General features: G+C 42.7%; 1 protein-coding gene across 1 annotated transcript in view; it reads right to left on the reverse strand.

Annotated features, from left to right (window-relative positions):
• kcnb2 (potassium voltage-gated channel subfamily B member 2) overlaps window positions 1-17641 on the reverse strand; it is an 80575-nt gene extending 62934 nt beyond the window's left edge. The window contains exons 1-2 of the mRNA XM_038727339.1: window positions 17251-17641; window positions 15432-16127 (exon numbers count right to left, since the gene is read on the reverse strand). Coding sequence (XP_038583267.1) covers window positions 15432-16016 — 585 coding nt within the window. The 5' untranslated portion in view covers window positions 16017-16127; window positions 17251-17641. The remainder of the gene's footprint in view (window positions 1-15431; window positions 16128-17250) is intronic.
• Between the last annotated feature and the right edge of the window lie 544 nt (window positions 17642-18185).

Genomic DNA, 18185 nt, shown 5'->3' on the forward strand with positions numbered 1-18185 from the left:
CCTTCCATGGTCAGTCTTATATGTGGCCTAGCAACAAACTATGAGGCTGAGTCTGGCTGCAGTTGCAAGCCAGAGAGGAGAGGAGCCCTGGAGCTATCAGTAAAAATTTTGCAGATAGGAGCCACGTCCCTGTTATGGTCACAGAGTCACAAACTTAACTAAAGCGCCATCCCTGTGAAGACGTGTCTACCGCACTTCTACATAACGGGTCTTTGTCCCTCCAACCTCTGTTACTCTGACACACTGAGGTTAGGCTCTCTCTCTGCCTATGGTATTTCCCAGTCTTTGCTCTAGCTTTTATTTTCTTAAGCCAAATCTCCCTGTTTCTGTCTGCGAGCACTTTGTTGCAATTCAAGTAAATGTCTTGGCTATCAATATTTCATATCAAAGTACGTCCCCCTTACTAACTCCTCCTTTAGAATAGCACTTCACTGGTGCTACCAGATACAAATGACTGCTTTGTCAGGGTACAAATCAGATATCTACGGCTTATAAGATTGCAGATTTCATTATCATACTATTCATAGAAAAAAAACTGTCTCAGCAAAATGTTTGCTCAACCACAGCTCATGTTTAATCTAAAGGACAAAGAACTAAGTGGAAATTTGTTTGACATTTACTATTGAAATGGTATTTAATGTATTCTTGTGAATGGAGCTCCAGACTTGCTGCAGAGCACTCAAACTGCAACATGCTTTGCATGATACTGCCCACGCAGTGTTCTACATGGCTGGCTACAGTGTGCTGCATTTACACTTCAACACAGTCACACACACACACACGAACACTGTATACACATGTACGCAGTGGGCACTAATGTAATCTGCAGGCTGCGTACACAGCATCTTTCAGGGAAGGGCCCTGTGGGGACCAATGAGATGACTCTCAAACAAAGCCTGCTTCTACAGACATGCAGGCTACCCACCTGAAAACAGCCTGGAAATGTGGGCACACATGCATGTAAATGCACACATTATCACATACTCAAACACAAGTGAACATGCATGTACATACACATCCTCAAATATGTCTGTATCACTGGTTATCTGAGAGAGAAGATTTTGGACAATTCTGCATAATCCAAAAACAAAGTTTAATGAAAGATTGTTCTTATGGCAAATAAGGTGTGGCTGAAGAACGTTATAGCCCATTGTGGTTACATTAAAAAATTAATTAATTTTTATCCCCGGGATGATACCTGATATGACATATTAGCAAATAATTGTCTATTTTTACATAAAGCAGATACAGAGCAACATTAGCATTACTGTAATTTGGAGTTGTGTTTCAGGTGACCTAACACAGGTAAGTTCAACACTCACTCTCTTTTTAGCTCCTGAGGGAAACATCTGGCTCTTCAGCTGCTAAATGCTCCACTATTTTCACCAGCTAGTCACTAGCTTTGTCTGTCTGCTGTTTGTAGCAGTGTAAAGATGATTTTTAGAGCTTTTTTGTTTAAATAACTGTCTGCTGCGGCGAAATAATGCTGATGAGAGCAGTGAGGGTGAAGTTGTAATATGCTAATATGTGTTGCAGAGTTGAGGGAAACTACAAAGTTGGGTGATAAATATCGTTGTGGGTTAGTCACAACAAGCAAAACCTTTCAGATTACTCATAGTAACCTTCCCCATTGTTAATACAAAAATATTGATTAGAGCAGCTTTAAATATATAAATTTATTTTCATTTATGTCCACCTCCACCTGTTCCTATCTTGATTTTGTTTCAGCCTGGAGACAGAAAATACAATCTCTCCAGATTAGGCTGTGAACCCCGGCAATCCAAAGTGTCCCTCAACAACTTTAACCCTCTTCCATTAAGCCTTTGCTTGGCCTTCTATCAGACAAGCTAAAACAGACCACTTTAATGAGCTTGCCTTTGGTCCTGTTTAGTGTTAATCTGATGTATACCAGAAATGCTAATTGATTCACCATCGTCATAAGTACGTGATCATTGCAATGGCAGGCAGGCAGGACGTTGCAGCTGACACAGTGTAACAGGGCAGTTAATTTCTGTCCTCTGACTCTGTAGTGTCGTCAGAGGGGATTAGGGTAGCTGCACATCAGGTTGGGGGTGTGTCTGCCTGTCAGTCAGACAGACAGGAGGCTAGATTTATACCTCTTGACACCAGAGTTAATCCTAGCAAGAAGACAGACATGGGCTTTCAATTAGGAAAGAGTAAGACAAATTATGCCGCCATGATTAAATCGGCACAACTCTTAAACATGGAGAAATGGTAAACATTTTTAAATTAATATTTATTAAACTTTTAAACTATTAAACATAAACAACATTCCTCTGCCACAACTTTCCACTGCCAAAGTGTGTGCTGTTTCTCTAGACACCTTCCTCCAGCTCTGAGGAGATCCATCAGCTGTGTAAACCTGTAAATCTGGTGGTAAACTCAGATATAAGAGCAAAGTGAAGGAGTGGACCTCAAGTGGAGGAATGAGACAAAAATAAAACATATGTTTTAATGTTAAATAAATTGACATGTGAAAGAAAATACAAATACACGTTGAATGTTGATGACTACATCCATGTACTAAGGAATGGAAAATTAAACTGACACCATGTACCTTTCACCTGTCTTGTTTGAATATTCCTCAGTCTGTACATACATGCACCTGTGTGTATGTACTCCTGTATGCTTGAGACTACTTAAAAATTAAATTAATATGTCTGAGAAAGTTCTCAGTCATCCAGGTCATAGGTTAAACAACATATTTTTTGTTATACTGCACATTTCTGCAACTCCTCTTTTCACCCTGTGTGTTGAACGCTTCGTTGCACTTCCTAGGTAAGGACTACTAGCCAATCCGAAGCAAAGTAGGGCAGGTCGTGAGAAGCAGTAAACATGGCTTCGGTTCAGCTGTATATGCCTTTACCAGCTTAGCAACATGTACTGGAGCAAGAGTTTCAGAGTGGTGAGTTATTAATCTGTAACAAATATATCTTTCATCCATAACATTTTAACTGAGCTCTGTCTCTACATCACAGTAACAACTTTATGTCCATTGACTGCCTGGAGGGTAGCTAATTTTGGAAGGGAGAGGAGAGACAGCAGGCAGACGTCTTGTCACTGTGTGCTGCAGATCAGTGTGTTTTTCCACCGATGTATTTGAGGGCGTGTCGGACTAGCTGCTTGGCGAGCATTATGACGCTCATTTTGCTGTGATGTCACAGAGAACAAAAGGAAAATGCTGGACTACAAATGAGCTGTTTTCAGACAGTTCAGTGTTTTCTGTGGGAGATGGGAACTCTCTTTGGGGTGGACTTTGGGCTTTTTCACTTTGCAAACCTATAACATGCACAAAAAAGATATATAACTCTAAAGAGGAGAGGGAAAAAGCCAAAAAGCACAATATGACCTCTTTAAAATCAGCCCAGTTCCCCTTGATTTTAACCTTCCTTGGATAAATTAATATGCCTACTGAGACATACATACCCCTTTCATACACAGCCAAAAGGTCACACTGGAAGTGCGTCACTTTATAAAATTCCACACTGTCGCAGCTGAATTGAACAAAGATTAAAGGCCAGAATTCCATCAGCTGTGACATGTGAAGAAAGGGAATAAATACATATTGTAATCACACAGAAAAGATGAATCATGCATCCACGGGTGGATGAACCACTGCCTTACCCGATTTAACGCTTCCCATTATAATCCGCATTAGCCTTTGCCCATTCATAATGCAGCTATATGTTTAAATGAGACCTCCTAATCTCTCCCTGTATTCCCAGGGACTAACCAGAATTCTCTGCATGATTACACATTGTTGTTTACTCAATGTGTTGTAATGTGGTGGGACTGGTTGGTATTTTTAGAGGTGAGCTTTCCTTCGCATCTGCCTCTAAGTGTTTAGCAGTGTAAATACTAAGCTTCATGATGTCTCTCTGTGGCATAAGGTGACTTTTAAGGAAATATTAATGCAGTTATAAAGAGGTAGTAGCGTGATCCAAATAGAACAATACTACTTACTGTATGGCGGGTGAAAGCAACCACTCAAAAAGGCGAGAATAGCAACCCTGGAAATGTGACAAAGGCCGGCGCTACTTTGCCTTGTATCAACAGTCATCCATCAACATTAGTATTGTTATTCACTCTCAGACACCTTATTCAATACCTTGGAATAGGATGCTAAAACTAGGGATGCTTAAGAGTGCTAGGTGGCTTTTAGACACTGTCACGCTACTTAAGGGGGATTTATTACAAAACAAGTATACTTTAAAAATCTTTAGTTGTGCCAGTGCCAGAAACAGTGGCCAGAACTGGTAAGTCCCGATGCAGGGAACTCTATTGGTTTGGCTGATTCCTATGCCTGCATGCACTGAAAATTAAATACAAATAAGTGGAGAAATCCCACATACCATTATTAGTGTGTGTCTGGTAAGAAACACGAGAGGAGACTTAAGAGGATGAAGAAGTGATTTGGGAGCAAGGGTGACTGAAGGACACAAGGGTAAGATGAAAGGCGGTGAAGAAGAGTCGAACAAGCACATTTCACACCAGAGATGTGTATAATTATAGAAGGGTACAAAGAGAATCAACTGCCACCAAAGGGGTAGCACAGACAGCCATGGAGGAAAGAGCTGAGCTGCTGTAAAAGTAGCACCAAGTTTTGAAAAAATAAATATAAGAATCCAGACATAGATACAAAATATCTGCTGGAGCCGAGCGAGCTAAACAGCAAATATCAGAAAAACACAAGCACGTAAAAGCACCAGTGCAGCCATAGTGTGCTTGGCCAGTGGTGTTTCTTGGATGACACTTGCACTGTAAATACTGCACAGCCTTGCACTCCCAAATACAAAGAGACAGGTGGGCCTTTTCAGCACACCAGTCAATACCTGAGAGTCATCCTATCGATTGGCAAGGCCTCAACCAAATGTCAACACCCAACAGACCAAAATCTTCCCTGATCCTGCAGCAATAGATGACAGATCCCTCTGCAGCTGCCAGTACAAAACAATATAGAAATGTGTGGTGTCCAGGAGAGTTGCAGGTTTACCATTCTTTTTTGACTTGGAAGACACATACACACACACACACACACACCACACACACACACACACACACACACACACACACGCACACACACGCACATACACTAAACAAAACCAAGGCAGTGTGACCTTTCAGTTGTGTCAGACACTGGACCTTTGGCCTACTGCTTGACACTGACACATAGGTCACATGATCTGAGTGCGTGTTCGTCCCTGCGTGCCCTCGAGCCAGCCAAGTCCTTTCCTCCAATGGCAGTAAGATGATTACAGTCACACTAGGGATCTAAAGTATCAGTGCCCCTTGGTCCCTGACTAGACACAGATGGACACTTCCAGTTGAGGGCACATATGATGTGACGTGTTTGACAATGATGAAAACTGAATGGCATAGAGAGAACATATAAAGCTATACATTTTGTCTAATATCACGCAAAGTAGCTGTTAAAGGGGATTAATGTTCTGACCTTTTGGTAACAGAAAGGTTTCAGTAAGTGGGAGGGACCCAGCTGACTAGGGGAATAGCACAAAATGTATTGATTTTGTCAAATTTCTTACAATTTTTTTAGCCTATTTTTAATCAAAATAATGCATTCTATTTTTATTTGGGCTCTTTTGTTAACAAGACTTAGAGTCTACAGCCATGCTAGCAGCTTTGTGAAGCTCTACTAGGGACAGCTACATGCTAACACCATCCTGCTCACAATGAAATGCAATAAAACAAATGTGATGAAATTTTTGCATAATGGACGTCAGATATAGGAAAACTGAAATTTAAGGTGCGTCAAAGTGTTTGAAGCAAGGCAGAGTTTCTGTGATCAGCACTAGGTGAACTCCTGTGGCTCAGCAGAAGACACGGGAGGCCCACATACACAATGAAGAGAAGGAGATGTAATAATTTCTTTTGTCACTTCCTGGGGTGCAGGGAGACAGCAAACAGCTGGCAACATAGCCCACAGTGACGCCAACAGCATGATGACACAAGAGAAAAGCAGCGCGAGGAAAAGGGGAAGGCGGTGTATGAAAATCGAGGCGGTCCACACAGATGCTAAAATAGGAAAAAGACAGATAAAGCTCAAGACTGGGGAGGAGGAGAAGGAGGTGGAGGAGGCGGCAGTGGTGAGAGGCAAATGTGAAGAAATGTGTTTGCCCAATCACAATAACTTAGCAATGGCTAACAAGTGGTTTCAGCCCTTCGCAACCTCCCACTGCTATGTGTCTCTTTTCTCTTATGCGTCCTCAGAGAGTCCTCCATAGAGCAGAAGTTTTTAATTTATCTCTTCCATCCTACAAAACAGAGTCTGACCCTCTGATTGGCCTGGAGAGCAAGAAAGGCAGAGGCACCATTCGTGCTCTTTCTTCCACATAAACACAAACTCAACTTGCCCGCTTCTTTCCTTTCTTTCCTTCAGTCTCCAGCAGAGGAGTATTTCACGTATCATATTGCAGCAGCTGCAGCCACGGCTCTGAAAATGACTGCGTGAACTCATTTGAACACTCGCTGGACAACAGAAAGTCATTTTAACGTCAGTGAGAACTATTAGAGCATTTGGTAGAAATGACAGAAACGAAAAAATTATTTCAACACACTTCATCTGGGAAAAGAAAATCATCCCAGTGAAACAGCAATCTAAGGGCAAGTTGAAGTCAGCGAGACTTGAACTGTCCTGATGATGTACGACACAATTGTTTCCGTTACATTTGCATTAGGGGTTGGTTGTGGGGGCTGAGGTACCAGCTGCTCTGCCTCTCACACAGCCTGTATAGAGATGAATTGCTCCCTGGGTGTCAATAAGTCACCATGGCACACCACGGTCACCATGGAAACTACACAAACACTGCTTTTCCGAGGAAACAAGTGAAATGAAGTTGATTACACATTTCCTTTTTTTTTCTTTCAAGAGCTCCTTGGAGGGCTTTTCTTGGTCAGGGGAGTGAGTGTCTGGATTGTTTGTTGCATTTATTGCATGTAAAGCCATTCAGCTTTTCTATCAAGAAGCAGCAGAGCACCTCTGTATTGCAGCTGTGGAAGCACACACGAAATGGAGCCACCTGAGGAAGTTCTTCTCTGACCAGTGGTGCTGAGTCACAAACATGACTGATATAGAGCCAAAAAACGTAAAAAAAACCCAAAACAAAACACCACTACAATGAATACCAGTGCACTCTCATATTACTGCTTCCAAGATGGAATGGTGAGCAGGACCACAATTCAGCTTTCACCCTAAATAAAGACAGAAATGTATGTGTGAGAGAGAGAGAGAGAGAGAGAGAGAGAGAGAGAGAGAGAGAGAGGTAGAGAGAGAGAGGAACATGGTAGAGTGATGAAAAGGCGCAGGAAGTCTGAGGTATAAGAGGAAATGGAGGATAGTAGGAAGCTGGTGATAAAAAAATATAAACGCATGCTATGAAAGCAGCTGAGGTGGTAAACAGGGAAAGGAGGGGAGGTGAAGGATAGTGGAAGAGAGATGGCATGGGGAGAGTGAGGGAGACAACAGCGTGGCACTCACTGTGTTGTGGCACCGACAGAAAGCTGGCTCAGCAGTATTTGAAGGTTTGCAGATAAAGAGGTGTGTGCACATACGTGTGTGTGTTTGTGCGTGTGTGTGCACATACGTGTGTGTGTTTGTGCGTGTGTGTACACATGGGCACGCCTGGGCATAACGTGATTATTACTGTATGTATATGTGCAGAGATGTGGAAAACTGACTGTGAGCTGCGAGTACATAGAGTGTGTTTGTGTGTGAAGGGGGTTCACCAGAGCGTGTAATAGAGACCTGGTGTTAATAGTGTTTAGAATGATGACTTTTCTAGCCATTTCCCTCCTGGGACGAGGAAAACGGCAAAAGACAGGGTGAGCAAACCACACAAGAGGCAGAGGTGGAGGCAATGAACAGGAGGACAGGGAGGAGACGAGGAAGGCAGAAGGAGGAAGGAACACATTAGCCTCTTACCCAGAGTGTCACTCAAGCTGGCAGTGCCAGCCAGCACTGCCGCTCACTGCTGGTCCACAGCCACTCCCAGCCTTCAGTGGGATTTATGTCTCACTCTGATGGTGCTCAGACCTGGGGCTTTTTGCCAATTTCCATCTCCTAGCTTTTTTTTTGCAGGCTGAACAGGCATGATGTGTGCCACTCATAGAAACAAGAAATGTAAGTCTAATGAACATTAATAATGCTTACTTAAAGAGGCTCTAATCAATATTTTTTATGAACAATGGATCACATGACTACATTTATATGAGAACCCTCTCGCAACAAGAGGGTTTGCTCGTAATGATGAAACAACAGATAAACAATTCTTGACTCTGCACTCCTTGTTGTTTTCTGACCCTCAATTTTACCTTTTTGGTTCACTGTAACTGCTCTCATAGCACTGTTTTCAGCTGCAGCAAACAGCTGTTTTTAGGAAAAAAAATTTGTACTGTATGCTACTCGCCTCTACCTGGTAAACACAGCTGAGAATTTTGATTTTTGTTGCTAAAGAGACAAATATTTCCCGGGAGTTGGAGGTGACCAAAATAGAGCTACAGAGTGAATACTGGACTTAAATTCATCAACCAGACACAAACACGACCAAATAAACGCTACTACTGCTCAATCTCTGCTACATGTGGAAGTCACAAGCTGTTTGCTAACAAGTTTGCCATCCCAATTTAAAACATCATTGTGGTGTTCGCAGCTTGTTTCTGCTGCCCCCAGGTGGCCAAAAGAACAGACACTGCACTATGTGGAGTTGTTGTGACATGAATCAGTTATCAAGACAACATGCCAAACATTCAGTATTTCTGGCTTTTTTTTACCGTATATCATCAATAAATTAAACGTCCTTGGGTTTTGGACCGCTGGTCTGTCAAAACAAGCAATGGAAGATCTCACCTCTGGAAGATTAACTTTTTATACACTTAATCATGACTTCAAAAAAATATGACAGATTAACTGATTATGAAAAAAATCTTAGTAGCAGCCCTAGTCAGAACAGATTTGTTCACTTAGGAATTGTGAGGGTGTATTCAGAGGATGACAGTAGAATTACCAATGAGACTTCAGGCATCAGGCTTCTCACACCATCTGTCCACTCATTAGCCATGGCTTGTACTTGCCATGTGGTTTTTACTATACTTGTGTTAAAGTAAGTTTTTCTTGTTCCCCTGAAGTACCAATGAATCCACTTTTGCCTGTTTTTTTTCACTTCCTCTATTCCTTTAAATGTGCGGATAACATTCTGCAGATTAGTTCTGCCTCGCGAGTTTCATTTAATGATATCTTCATTCATGAGTTCCTACGTGCATGGTCAAGTGCAATAAGCCTTAAGACGGGCCAGTAGGCCCTGCGGGGACGCCACTGCCACTGAGCTGCATCCAGACTGTCATTCCTCTGCATGCAACTTCCCACTGGTAATCACGAAAGTGGAAGAAAGCAGTAGTGAGTTCTTTGTACCGGGCAAAGCAAAACGAGAGAAGAGGATGGAGGTGTGTCTTGCAATTACTGCACACATTGACCAGTATTTTCAGAAATAATTAAATTAAATGCTGCTGCTGCTCAGCAGCATCAATAGCTTTCTCTTGCTTTGTCTTCCTTTGCCTTCCTTTGCCTCACTTCAAATGTTCCCTTTCGACCCTGAGGGTGAAACTCACAGATACAAGTTAGATCAATAACGGGCTGCAGCATCCTAACCTCCTCTTCATTTTAATAAATATGACTCTGGGATACTTCTGCTGTAAAACCCATATGACATCTAGTCAGCCTCTTAACAGTGAGAGATAATCTCACAAAATAAAAATTGCTTTTGAGTGATGAACTGTGATTGAATGTGTCCCTTGTGTACTATTTGCCACACACATTTTTGTTTTTGTATATAGTGCATCAGTACTACCGGCAGAAATCAAATGCACATACAGCACAAGTATAAACTCCATGAATATAATGTAAATGCATCCAAAGCTTAGAATTAAGCTGCAAGCCTTAATTTCATATATTTGATTTGATTTTAGAATTGCACAGTCAACAGAAATCACAATCCTGGTAAAGCATGAGATGCTACTGTTTTGAAAGTTAGTATTTGCTGCTTAGTAACATAGCTATAAATTTAAACAGCACTAACACAACTGTGGAGAGTGGAAAGTGCTCTATCCACTGCTTACACCACTCGTGCAAGTTGTTGTCCATATGAGGAAATTTGTGTTTAGAGTGAGTAAATAGCAGAACATACTAGTGAGTATTCGCTGTATCTACAACAAATCAGCCACTTTTCATTAAAACAATAGAAGGCACAGTCACAAATGCTTTAAACAAATGAAACAGCCCGAGCATACTAGATATGAAGCACCAGACACCAGAGTGCATTTTGAAGGAGTTGAATTAGTTCCCTTATAAAGCTTCCACTATCCTTTCAAGCCCGATATTACATAATGAACATTTCAGATCTGAAGCAAATCCTTACAGACCTGATTTCAACTCAAGATAATCCTAATGTTGCAGGTGACTTATTGGGAGAAAAGAAAGACAACAGTGGACAGTGGTGGTTGGGGGGTCCAGATGATACATGCTGCCGCCTCTGCCCATGCAGGCACTATAAGGACTCAAGCCACCTATAATCTAGGAGGTTCACTCTTATCTGATTATGATTGCGGGGTAAAGAGGATTTAGGTGCTGGTGCCTAAATGCTCGGCTGTACTGATTAGAGGCCTGGTGGAAAGCTTATGTAACTGAGGACTTCTCCCTCCTGAGACTGCAGGAGGGAGAAGGTGTGCCTAAATGACAAACTTCTCTCCTGTAATACATCCTGATGAACTTCTAAAGGCCAAATAAGATCATCATCTTGAGAGAAATACACGAGACGAGATAGGCTTATGAACATAACTATAGACCCACAAGCATCAAAATCTGATTTCAGCAGCCAAGGTCAGCAATCAGTGTGCAGGCTTTTTACAAAATAAGGAAAAAGCAACTAAACTAACAGCTGAGAACATTTCTTCCCCAAAATGCCAATGCCTACTGATTTAACCGTCTGAAGACTGACCACAATCCATGCAGAGATGAAAGGATGATAATGAAACTCAAGGCGGCGGACCTTCTGCTTAAATTTGACCCATGGGCACATATTGTAGACTTGACTTAATGCTGACTAAAGGCCTCTCCCTCAATTACCCTATCCCCACATCCCTTCATCTTTTCTCTCCCACTATCAGAAACTACATCAATACACACAAATGGCCGAATGCTTGCATCAGTGCTGTAAAAGCCTGTAAGGGAACTGACAGATGGAGAGTAAGAGGCTGTCTGTGGTGATCTGAAACAACAGGCAGCTCCTACTGCTGTGGAGTTAAAGACAGTGTGCTAATTGAATTTGCTACAAAATCAGCAGTGTGCCTTTGACTGCACTGAGACAGATGAATATGAAAAAAATGTGTCTGTTACAGTACCTTATTATGCTACAGCTTCCTCACATTGTGTCATCATCATCAACAACAGTGTCTGTGCTGGACTGATTTTGGCTGCTCCCATGCGTGGGAGGGCCAAACAGCACAAGTCTGCGCCCATACAGACCCATTGCTTAGCATTCCCACTAGCTAGACTAGATTATTAGATAAGGGAAAGAGTAATGGCGCACATACACATTTAGAGCAAGCACAAAGCTGGACATGGCTGATGTGGGGAGAAGAGGAGGGCCAGGGAAAGAAAACACAACTTGCAGTGTCTGGCAAGTGGAAGCAATGCTCTGAATCCGCAGCCATTATCTTCCAGGGTTTCCCAGACTAAATGGACTCTAAAGTGAAGAAAACCTAAACAGGGGAATGTTTTGTCTCTAAGTGTGATGCAGCTTTAATAATTCATATGGTATTGTTAATATTCTGACAAGCTTAACTTGAAGCTTTGCATGGGCAGAAATTAAAAATAAAAAGATTTACTGCTCTTACAAACTCTACTATACATATATTAAAACTGAGCACGGTGGGCATCCATGGAACAACTAATAGCATTCATTTACGATACCAGGAACACAGCCTGACTCATATGTTAATGTTGAAACTCTCACTAAATCACAAGTTGCGTAGCAAACATTTGGTGAGGTTCTGATATTTATCACACACTCTCTGCATATGGCCGTGCTTTTCTGAACACAGAAAGAAATGCATCTGAGGCATCTAATTGCATTTCCCGTCACGCTGACAAAAGACACTTCCAGTGGAAAAAACATTGTCAGGTTACAAACTACATTTACAAGTTATATGCAGGAATGATGGTTGGTAATGGCGCATTTACACAGTGAAAAATAAAAGCCACTGTAATTCAGTCTCCTTACAGCAATCCAGCAATTTGGATATGGCTTCCTTGTATGAGCTTGTGCTAAGTGTATTTGCTGCACAACAACACTCATGACTCATTGTAAACAGAAGAGGGTCAGGGAAGCACAAATCCTTCTGGCTCAATATCAAGGATGACACGTTCTACTGGATTAATAGAAATTATAGCCTACAGTAAGGAAACATCCATCTGATATTTTGTTCTAAATATGATTGCCACTATATGCTTATATAACTTAATAGCACATGACAATCTTTGACCAGTGGCTATAAGCTGTGGAGACACACAATCAGAACAGAGCACTTAAGAAAGAGGCATCCAAGCTGTTGACAGATGTGACTTTAATCTTTTTGTTTGGGGCGATCAGCCTCTGCAATTTTGTAATTCTGTTTTCAATAACATTTCCAAAACACATGCGGGATGGCAGTTCAACTAAGGGTCGCCGTAGGTGTACATTTACAGTATCGAGGGTTTGCGAACATCTTGTTGTGACATGAACTTTTCGCATTTGTGACATGCTGAGCATGTCCTGCCCCTCCTCCTCCTCACACGATGGGTCACTCAACCAAAAGTCATGTGGTAACACAGAGAAGCCACTGCATTAGCCAGTGTCCTCTTTGTTTTGACCACTGAATTCATTATTCATTGGAAAAGGTTTGCAAGGTCTAGCTCAGCATCCTGAGGCGTAACTTACATGATTCTATCTCTCAGGGCTTTCATCTAGCCACTGTCTTTTCTGACACCTCTCTCCCTTCACTTATGACTTCTCTGCTGCTTTCTTTGACCATTTTTTCTTGGTGCAATGTCTGCTTCGTTTCCATCTTTTCCATTCTGCAAAGGCTTGCCCTTACTCCCAAAAGCATTCACTGCTGTTATTGCTGATTAATTTAATCCTAGCTTGATTGACCCTGCTGAAAAGGTCATTCCTCTCTTGCTTAACCTTTATTTAAGGGCAGAGAGGGCCATAGGTGCCAAGCAGCACACTGGGTTCTCATATCTGATTAAGGCAGTGTAAGAGAAAAAGGAAGGGAGTGAGAGAAAAGGAGACAGAGAGGGAGAGAGAGAATATGTGTATGCCAGAAGACTCTGTGATTGCATTTGACAAAGGGCTCAGGTTGCTTTGTATAAAAGCAAACGGCTGTGTACCAGCCTAGTAATGGCATTTCCTTGGTCAAGGGCTTTCAAGGGTTCTCACTGCACGGTGCGTGCCCCATAAAAGGCTTCCCTGACCTCAGGGAGCTGCCATCCGACGGCAGCCCCGGCAGTCTTTTTCCAAATGTACTCTCAGCTGTGGATAACCCGAGTGCGATCACAGGGCTGAGCCATTAGACTCACGTTCAAGTTCTCCTCGTAGAGCACTCAGCAGAATGTCAATGCAATTTGAATAAGGGTGGGATTTCCCTACAAGGTTTCACAGGCTTCCCCCGCATAATAGTGAACAGGTCAGCAATCTGGAGATGTGTCTGGAGAATGAGTGGCTGTATTCAGAAGGTAAATCACTTTAAATATCTCACAGCATATCAAATTACCCCACTGCTGTCACCTGAGTTTTGCCTTGAATTGGCAACCTCCTTATAATTGATTCTTGTGCTATGCAGGTTCCCCATGGAGGCTGAATACAATTATTAAGCTGACACGGGATCCTTGTCAATCACAAATCACTAGTTGATTTGGGGGAATACAAGCCACGCAGGAAGAAAGCAGGAAGAAAGTGCATGTATTGTAGGCCCATTGAAGGATCTGAGCCCTGCTTATTCAGGGTCATTACCATATCTCTACCATTTTTAAAGCTGAATACTGCACAATAAATTCAACGCAAGGCGCCGGCGGTCTGAAATTGACTCTAGCTAGCATTATTTCCAAACTGTCGCAGCCAAAGGGAACCATTCTTCGCTTCATAGGGGAGAGGCAAAATGCACCACATGGGACATACAGCACATCAGGAGCTTCGTTACTCACACTGAGGGGATGACGTTTGCTCTGGTATCACACACACGCACACACACACACACGCACACACACACACAGGACGCTGTGTTTATGATCCTCTGACATGGAATATAATCCCAGCCAGCCCTGCCCTGCACTGACCAATGATGAGATCAGGATACTGGAGACCAAAGGTAAATTACCAGTGATTGGATTTCATTGAGGCTGACCTACCTAATTGAGGACTCAGGGCGGGGATGGAATGGGGAGGAGTTGAAAGAGGCGTCATCATTTTTACCAGGGACAGCCGTGACATTACTACACAGTAGTTTGATTCCTGTATGATTCATCATGTACGAATAAAACCTGCACGTGACTGGTGCAGCAGCATTCTGAACACGTGGGAGGTGGGAAGGGAGAAGCACTGATGACTGCCTCGTTTTTCTTGAACAGATTAAATGTGCTCAAAGTAAACGGCTCTAGGAACAAGAGCACCCATCGACACACCTGCAGCAAACTTTTGACATCGTCCTGTCATTTCGCTGACTAACTGAGCCAGATCCAGAAACGAGCACATGCAATCAGGGAGCAAGACTGACACGTAATAGAGCGGGGACTTGTACCGATCCCTCCAAGAGATGTGCCGTGTCACAAGTCACTGACAGATCTGGTCTACACTGACATACTTTATCCCTGCAAAGAAAGCAACACTAGAAGCTGGCGCACTTACCAATTACTTTGTCAAAGCAAATGAAGTCTAAATGTAGCACCTGCTGTGATTTCAACTATAAATTTTACTTGAATGAAGTTTGTACAATGAAGTTTGCCTGCACATCACACATATACTTCCACTCCTCATCTACTGCTTCTTTTCTTCCATTACAGCCTTGCAATTTTTTACCCAAATACTGCCGCTTCCTGTATATTTAATTCAACCCGAACAACTGTTGCCACTTACAAAGATGGAAAACAGGCAGATGGCACAAGAAAACACCTGATGAGAGTACAGTACGCGCCTGTTCAAGATTTCAAATCGATGAACTTGTGATCATTTTTTACAGGTAGGAGTAGGCTTTTAATAAGTGTGCTTGTAATGTGTTATGATCCAGGCAGAGTGTTTGGCTTTGAATGTGATCAGGAAATGTGAGATGGGGGCAGGGTGAGCACACGTCCACTTTCGGTTCCCTACCTTGGCAGCCACTGAGGAGCTGGGCTTCTCCAGGAGATCCCACAGCTTCTTCCTCTTGTCTGGGCAGCAGGTGTTATCAAACTCTCCCTCTCCCTCCCTCTCCCTCATTGTCTCTGCCTCCCTCCGCAGCTCCTCATTCATCTGCTCTTTTTTCTGGTGGTAACGGGCCTGGCAACAGGACTCAAGGTAGATCTCGTCAATCCCCCAGTAGTCTAACTCCTGGCCAAATGAAAGAGCACACATCTCCTCCATCATGTGTAGCTTGCCTGTGCGGTAAAAGTTCAGTATGGAGGTGAATGCCCCCGGGTGCCGGTCAAAGAAGTATTCATTTTCGTTCAGGCTGTAGTCGTCGCAAACTTCCATCAGGGACTCGTGGGTGTTGCAGTCTCGAAGCTTGCCGAGCCGGGTCCTAGGTAGCCGGTCCAGGGTCCGCCACAAGACCTCGTGGTTCAGACCCCCGACATTAAGGCGAACTCTGCGGGAGCGGGCTTTGGTGCGGATGATGTCGATGGGCTCAGGAGGTAGGGAGGGAGAGGTTCGAATGTTGGTGGCCTTGAGCCCTGCTGGTCCAAGCTTCTCAGCCATGGTGATGGAAAAGGAGACTTATTGAAACAACCCCCCCCCAGGAAAATAGAAAAAAAAAGTCCAAAAACGTTTGAATTATGTTGGATCCTCTTTAGGGAAGTCCTTCCATGGCTGAGAAAACAAGAGAGACAGTTTGTGAGATGTACAATAAATGACTAAAAAGTTAATCAAAGACTTGATGTATTACACCCTCTTCATGCTTGGTGTTAAGCATATTGCAAGAAACCAAAAAAAAAATCTTCTCTTTTCAAGCAGCATGAGGACACGATCACCTGGTACTTTATATATAGTCAGTAAAAAATAGTAACAGCTGCTCAGTATTATTGATTCCTCTCATCACATTTCTAAGAAGGTGTTAGGCAGAATCAATGATTTTGTTTCAACAGTCAATATGGCTGCTTTGGTTTGCACTCCGCTCCTACACTGTTATGGCCGGAGCCGGAGTGAGGCAATGAACTCTGCTGGAGCTATGCAGCTCTGTCGGTCAAAATGGGACTCAGTGGCAGGTCAGGAAACAAATGGGGTGAAAGAAGCCTTGAAATCCATTGATGTTCTCTTACTATTAGGATGGAGGAGGCGTGTGTGACAGCAATTTCTGGAAAATAATTTGGCTTGTCATTTTCATATATATTTTCCCCTGCCATGTTTGGTCATTATAATCACAATTTCTCAGAAATATAAGTCCTTGCACACAAAAAAAGGCAAAATTAAGGCATAATTTTAAGGCAATGATTAAAATGCCCTTACATTTGGATAAGTCCTTACAATTACATAAAAAGTTGTAAATATGAGAGCCTTTAATAATCAATGAAAGCAAGTTAACATTTTTTATTGGGAACAAGCTGTATTTGAGTACAGAATTGAGATAAGCAGATGTTCCTGAATGCAGCATTATTAGTTACATTTGCCACTGCCAGATTATTTATGCATTTACCACAAAGCAGCCAATATTACAATCCAAATGGAATCTTATGTGTAAATGACGGGTTGAAAAGCAGCTTCACGTTGGTAATCTGTATGTCTTGACTTGTGCTGCAGTCCCATAAATTCAGAAACACTGCATACCTGTTACACTACAACGTATTTTGTGTTCTGTAAAGATTTTCAAAATCTAAAACCTTCTATGTAAATCAGTTCACACAAACTGTGCTGCCAACGCACGATTCTGTTTTTGACTCTGTTTAAACTGGCATCCAAATTTTTTTTAAAGTCACAGAAAAATAGTCTCTCTCACCTTGCCGAGATAAACCACCGTTTGCATGCAAACTCCTCTTGTTCCTACGGGAGTAGAGGAGGGAAAGGGAGCCGGGATCTCCCTTCAGTCAAGCGGCCACGACCGAAGAGAGCACTCCGCGGGCGCCGCGCAGAGAACGCGCGTCCCACATTTTGATTAAAATTAGTCAAGAAAAGAAGGGGGGAAAGGCTTGGATGTGGTCCTCTACAAATGATCACTGGGACACAACCAGCGCTGTTTCGCCATCGGAACACTGGCAAAAGAGTCCTGCCTTCATCCAAGACAAGCTTGTGGCGTGCGGAGAAGACGGGCTCACATCACTGTACTGCAGACGTCGAGCGCGTAAAAGGCAACGGGAAGGAACTGGAGATGCGAAGTACGGAGTGTCCCGCTGTATACTACATAAGGAGGAGCACAGGGGTGCGCACGGGCTGCACCACATCCTAGAGGTGAAAACCTCACTGCAACTGGGTGGCAGATTATACTTCAAATTAAAACTAACGGAAGCCAGCTCGTATCGTTCCGCTAAAGCGTGGACGCAAAAGAGAGGTGATTTTAGATGTATGTAGATGTTTCATGTCATTATGAGACATCATAACATTAGGCTACAGTACAAACACACACACACACACACACACACACACACACACACACACACACACACACACACACACACACACTACAAGACATAACCTTTATCTCATATCTGAGAAATCACATCAGCCTCAGTGGGAAATTATGTTAGGTGCACAATTTGCCATGGGTATAGTTTCATTTAGTGAAATGACCATGAAATGTTATCTTGCCTCTGACTGCAAATGCACACTAAAGCCTGGGATTTTACTTGGCAGCACTGTGAAGAATCTTTTTAAAAAATGGATAGAATTTTTTTTTTAATTTAGCTTCCTTTTGAAACACAAGCACAACAAATCTCC

The sequence above is a fragment of the Micropterus salmoides genome, unplaced genomic scaffold (assembly GCF_014851395.1).
Source record: "Micropterus salmoides isolate LMB-PRFRI ecotype aquatic unplaced genomic scaffold, ASM1485139v1 Ms_hic_scaffold_1, whole genome shotgun sequence".
NCBI lineage: Eukaryota > Metazoa > Chordata > Actinopteri > Centrarchiformes > Centrarchidae > Micropterus > Micropterus salmoides.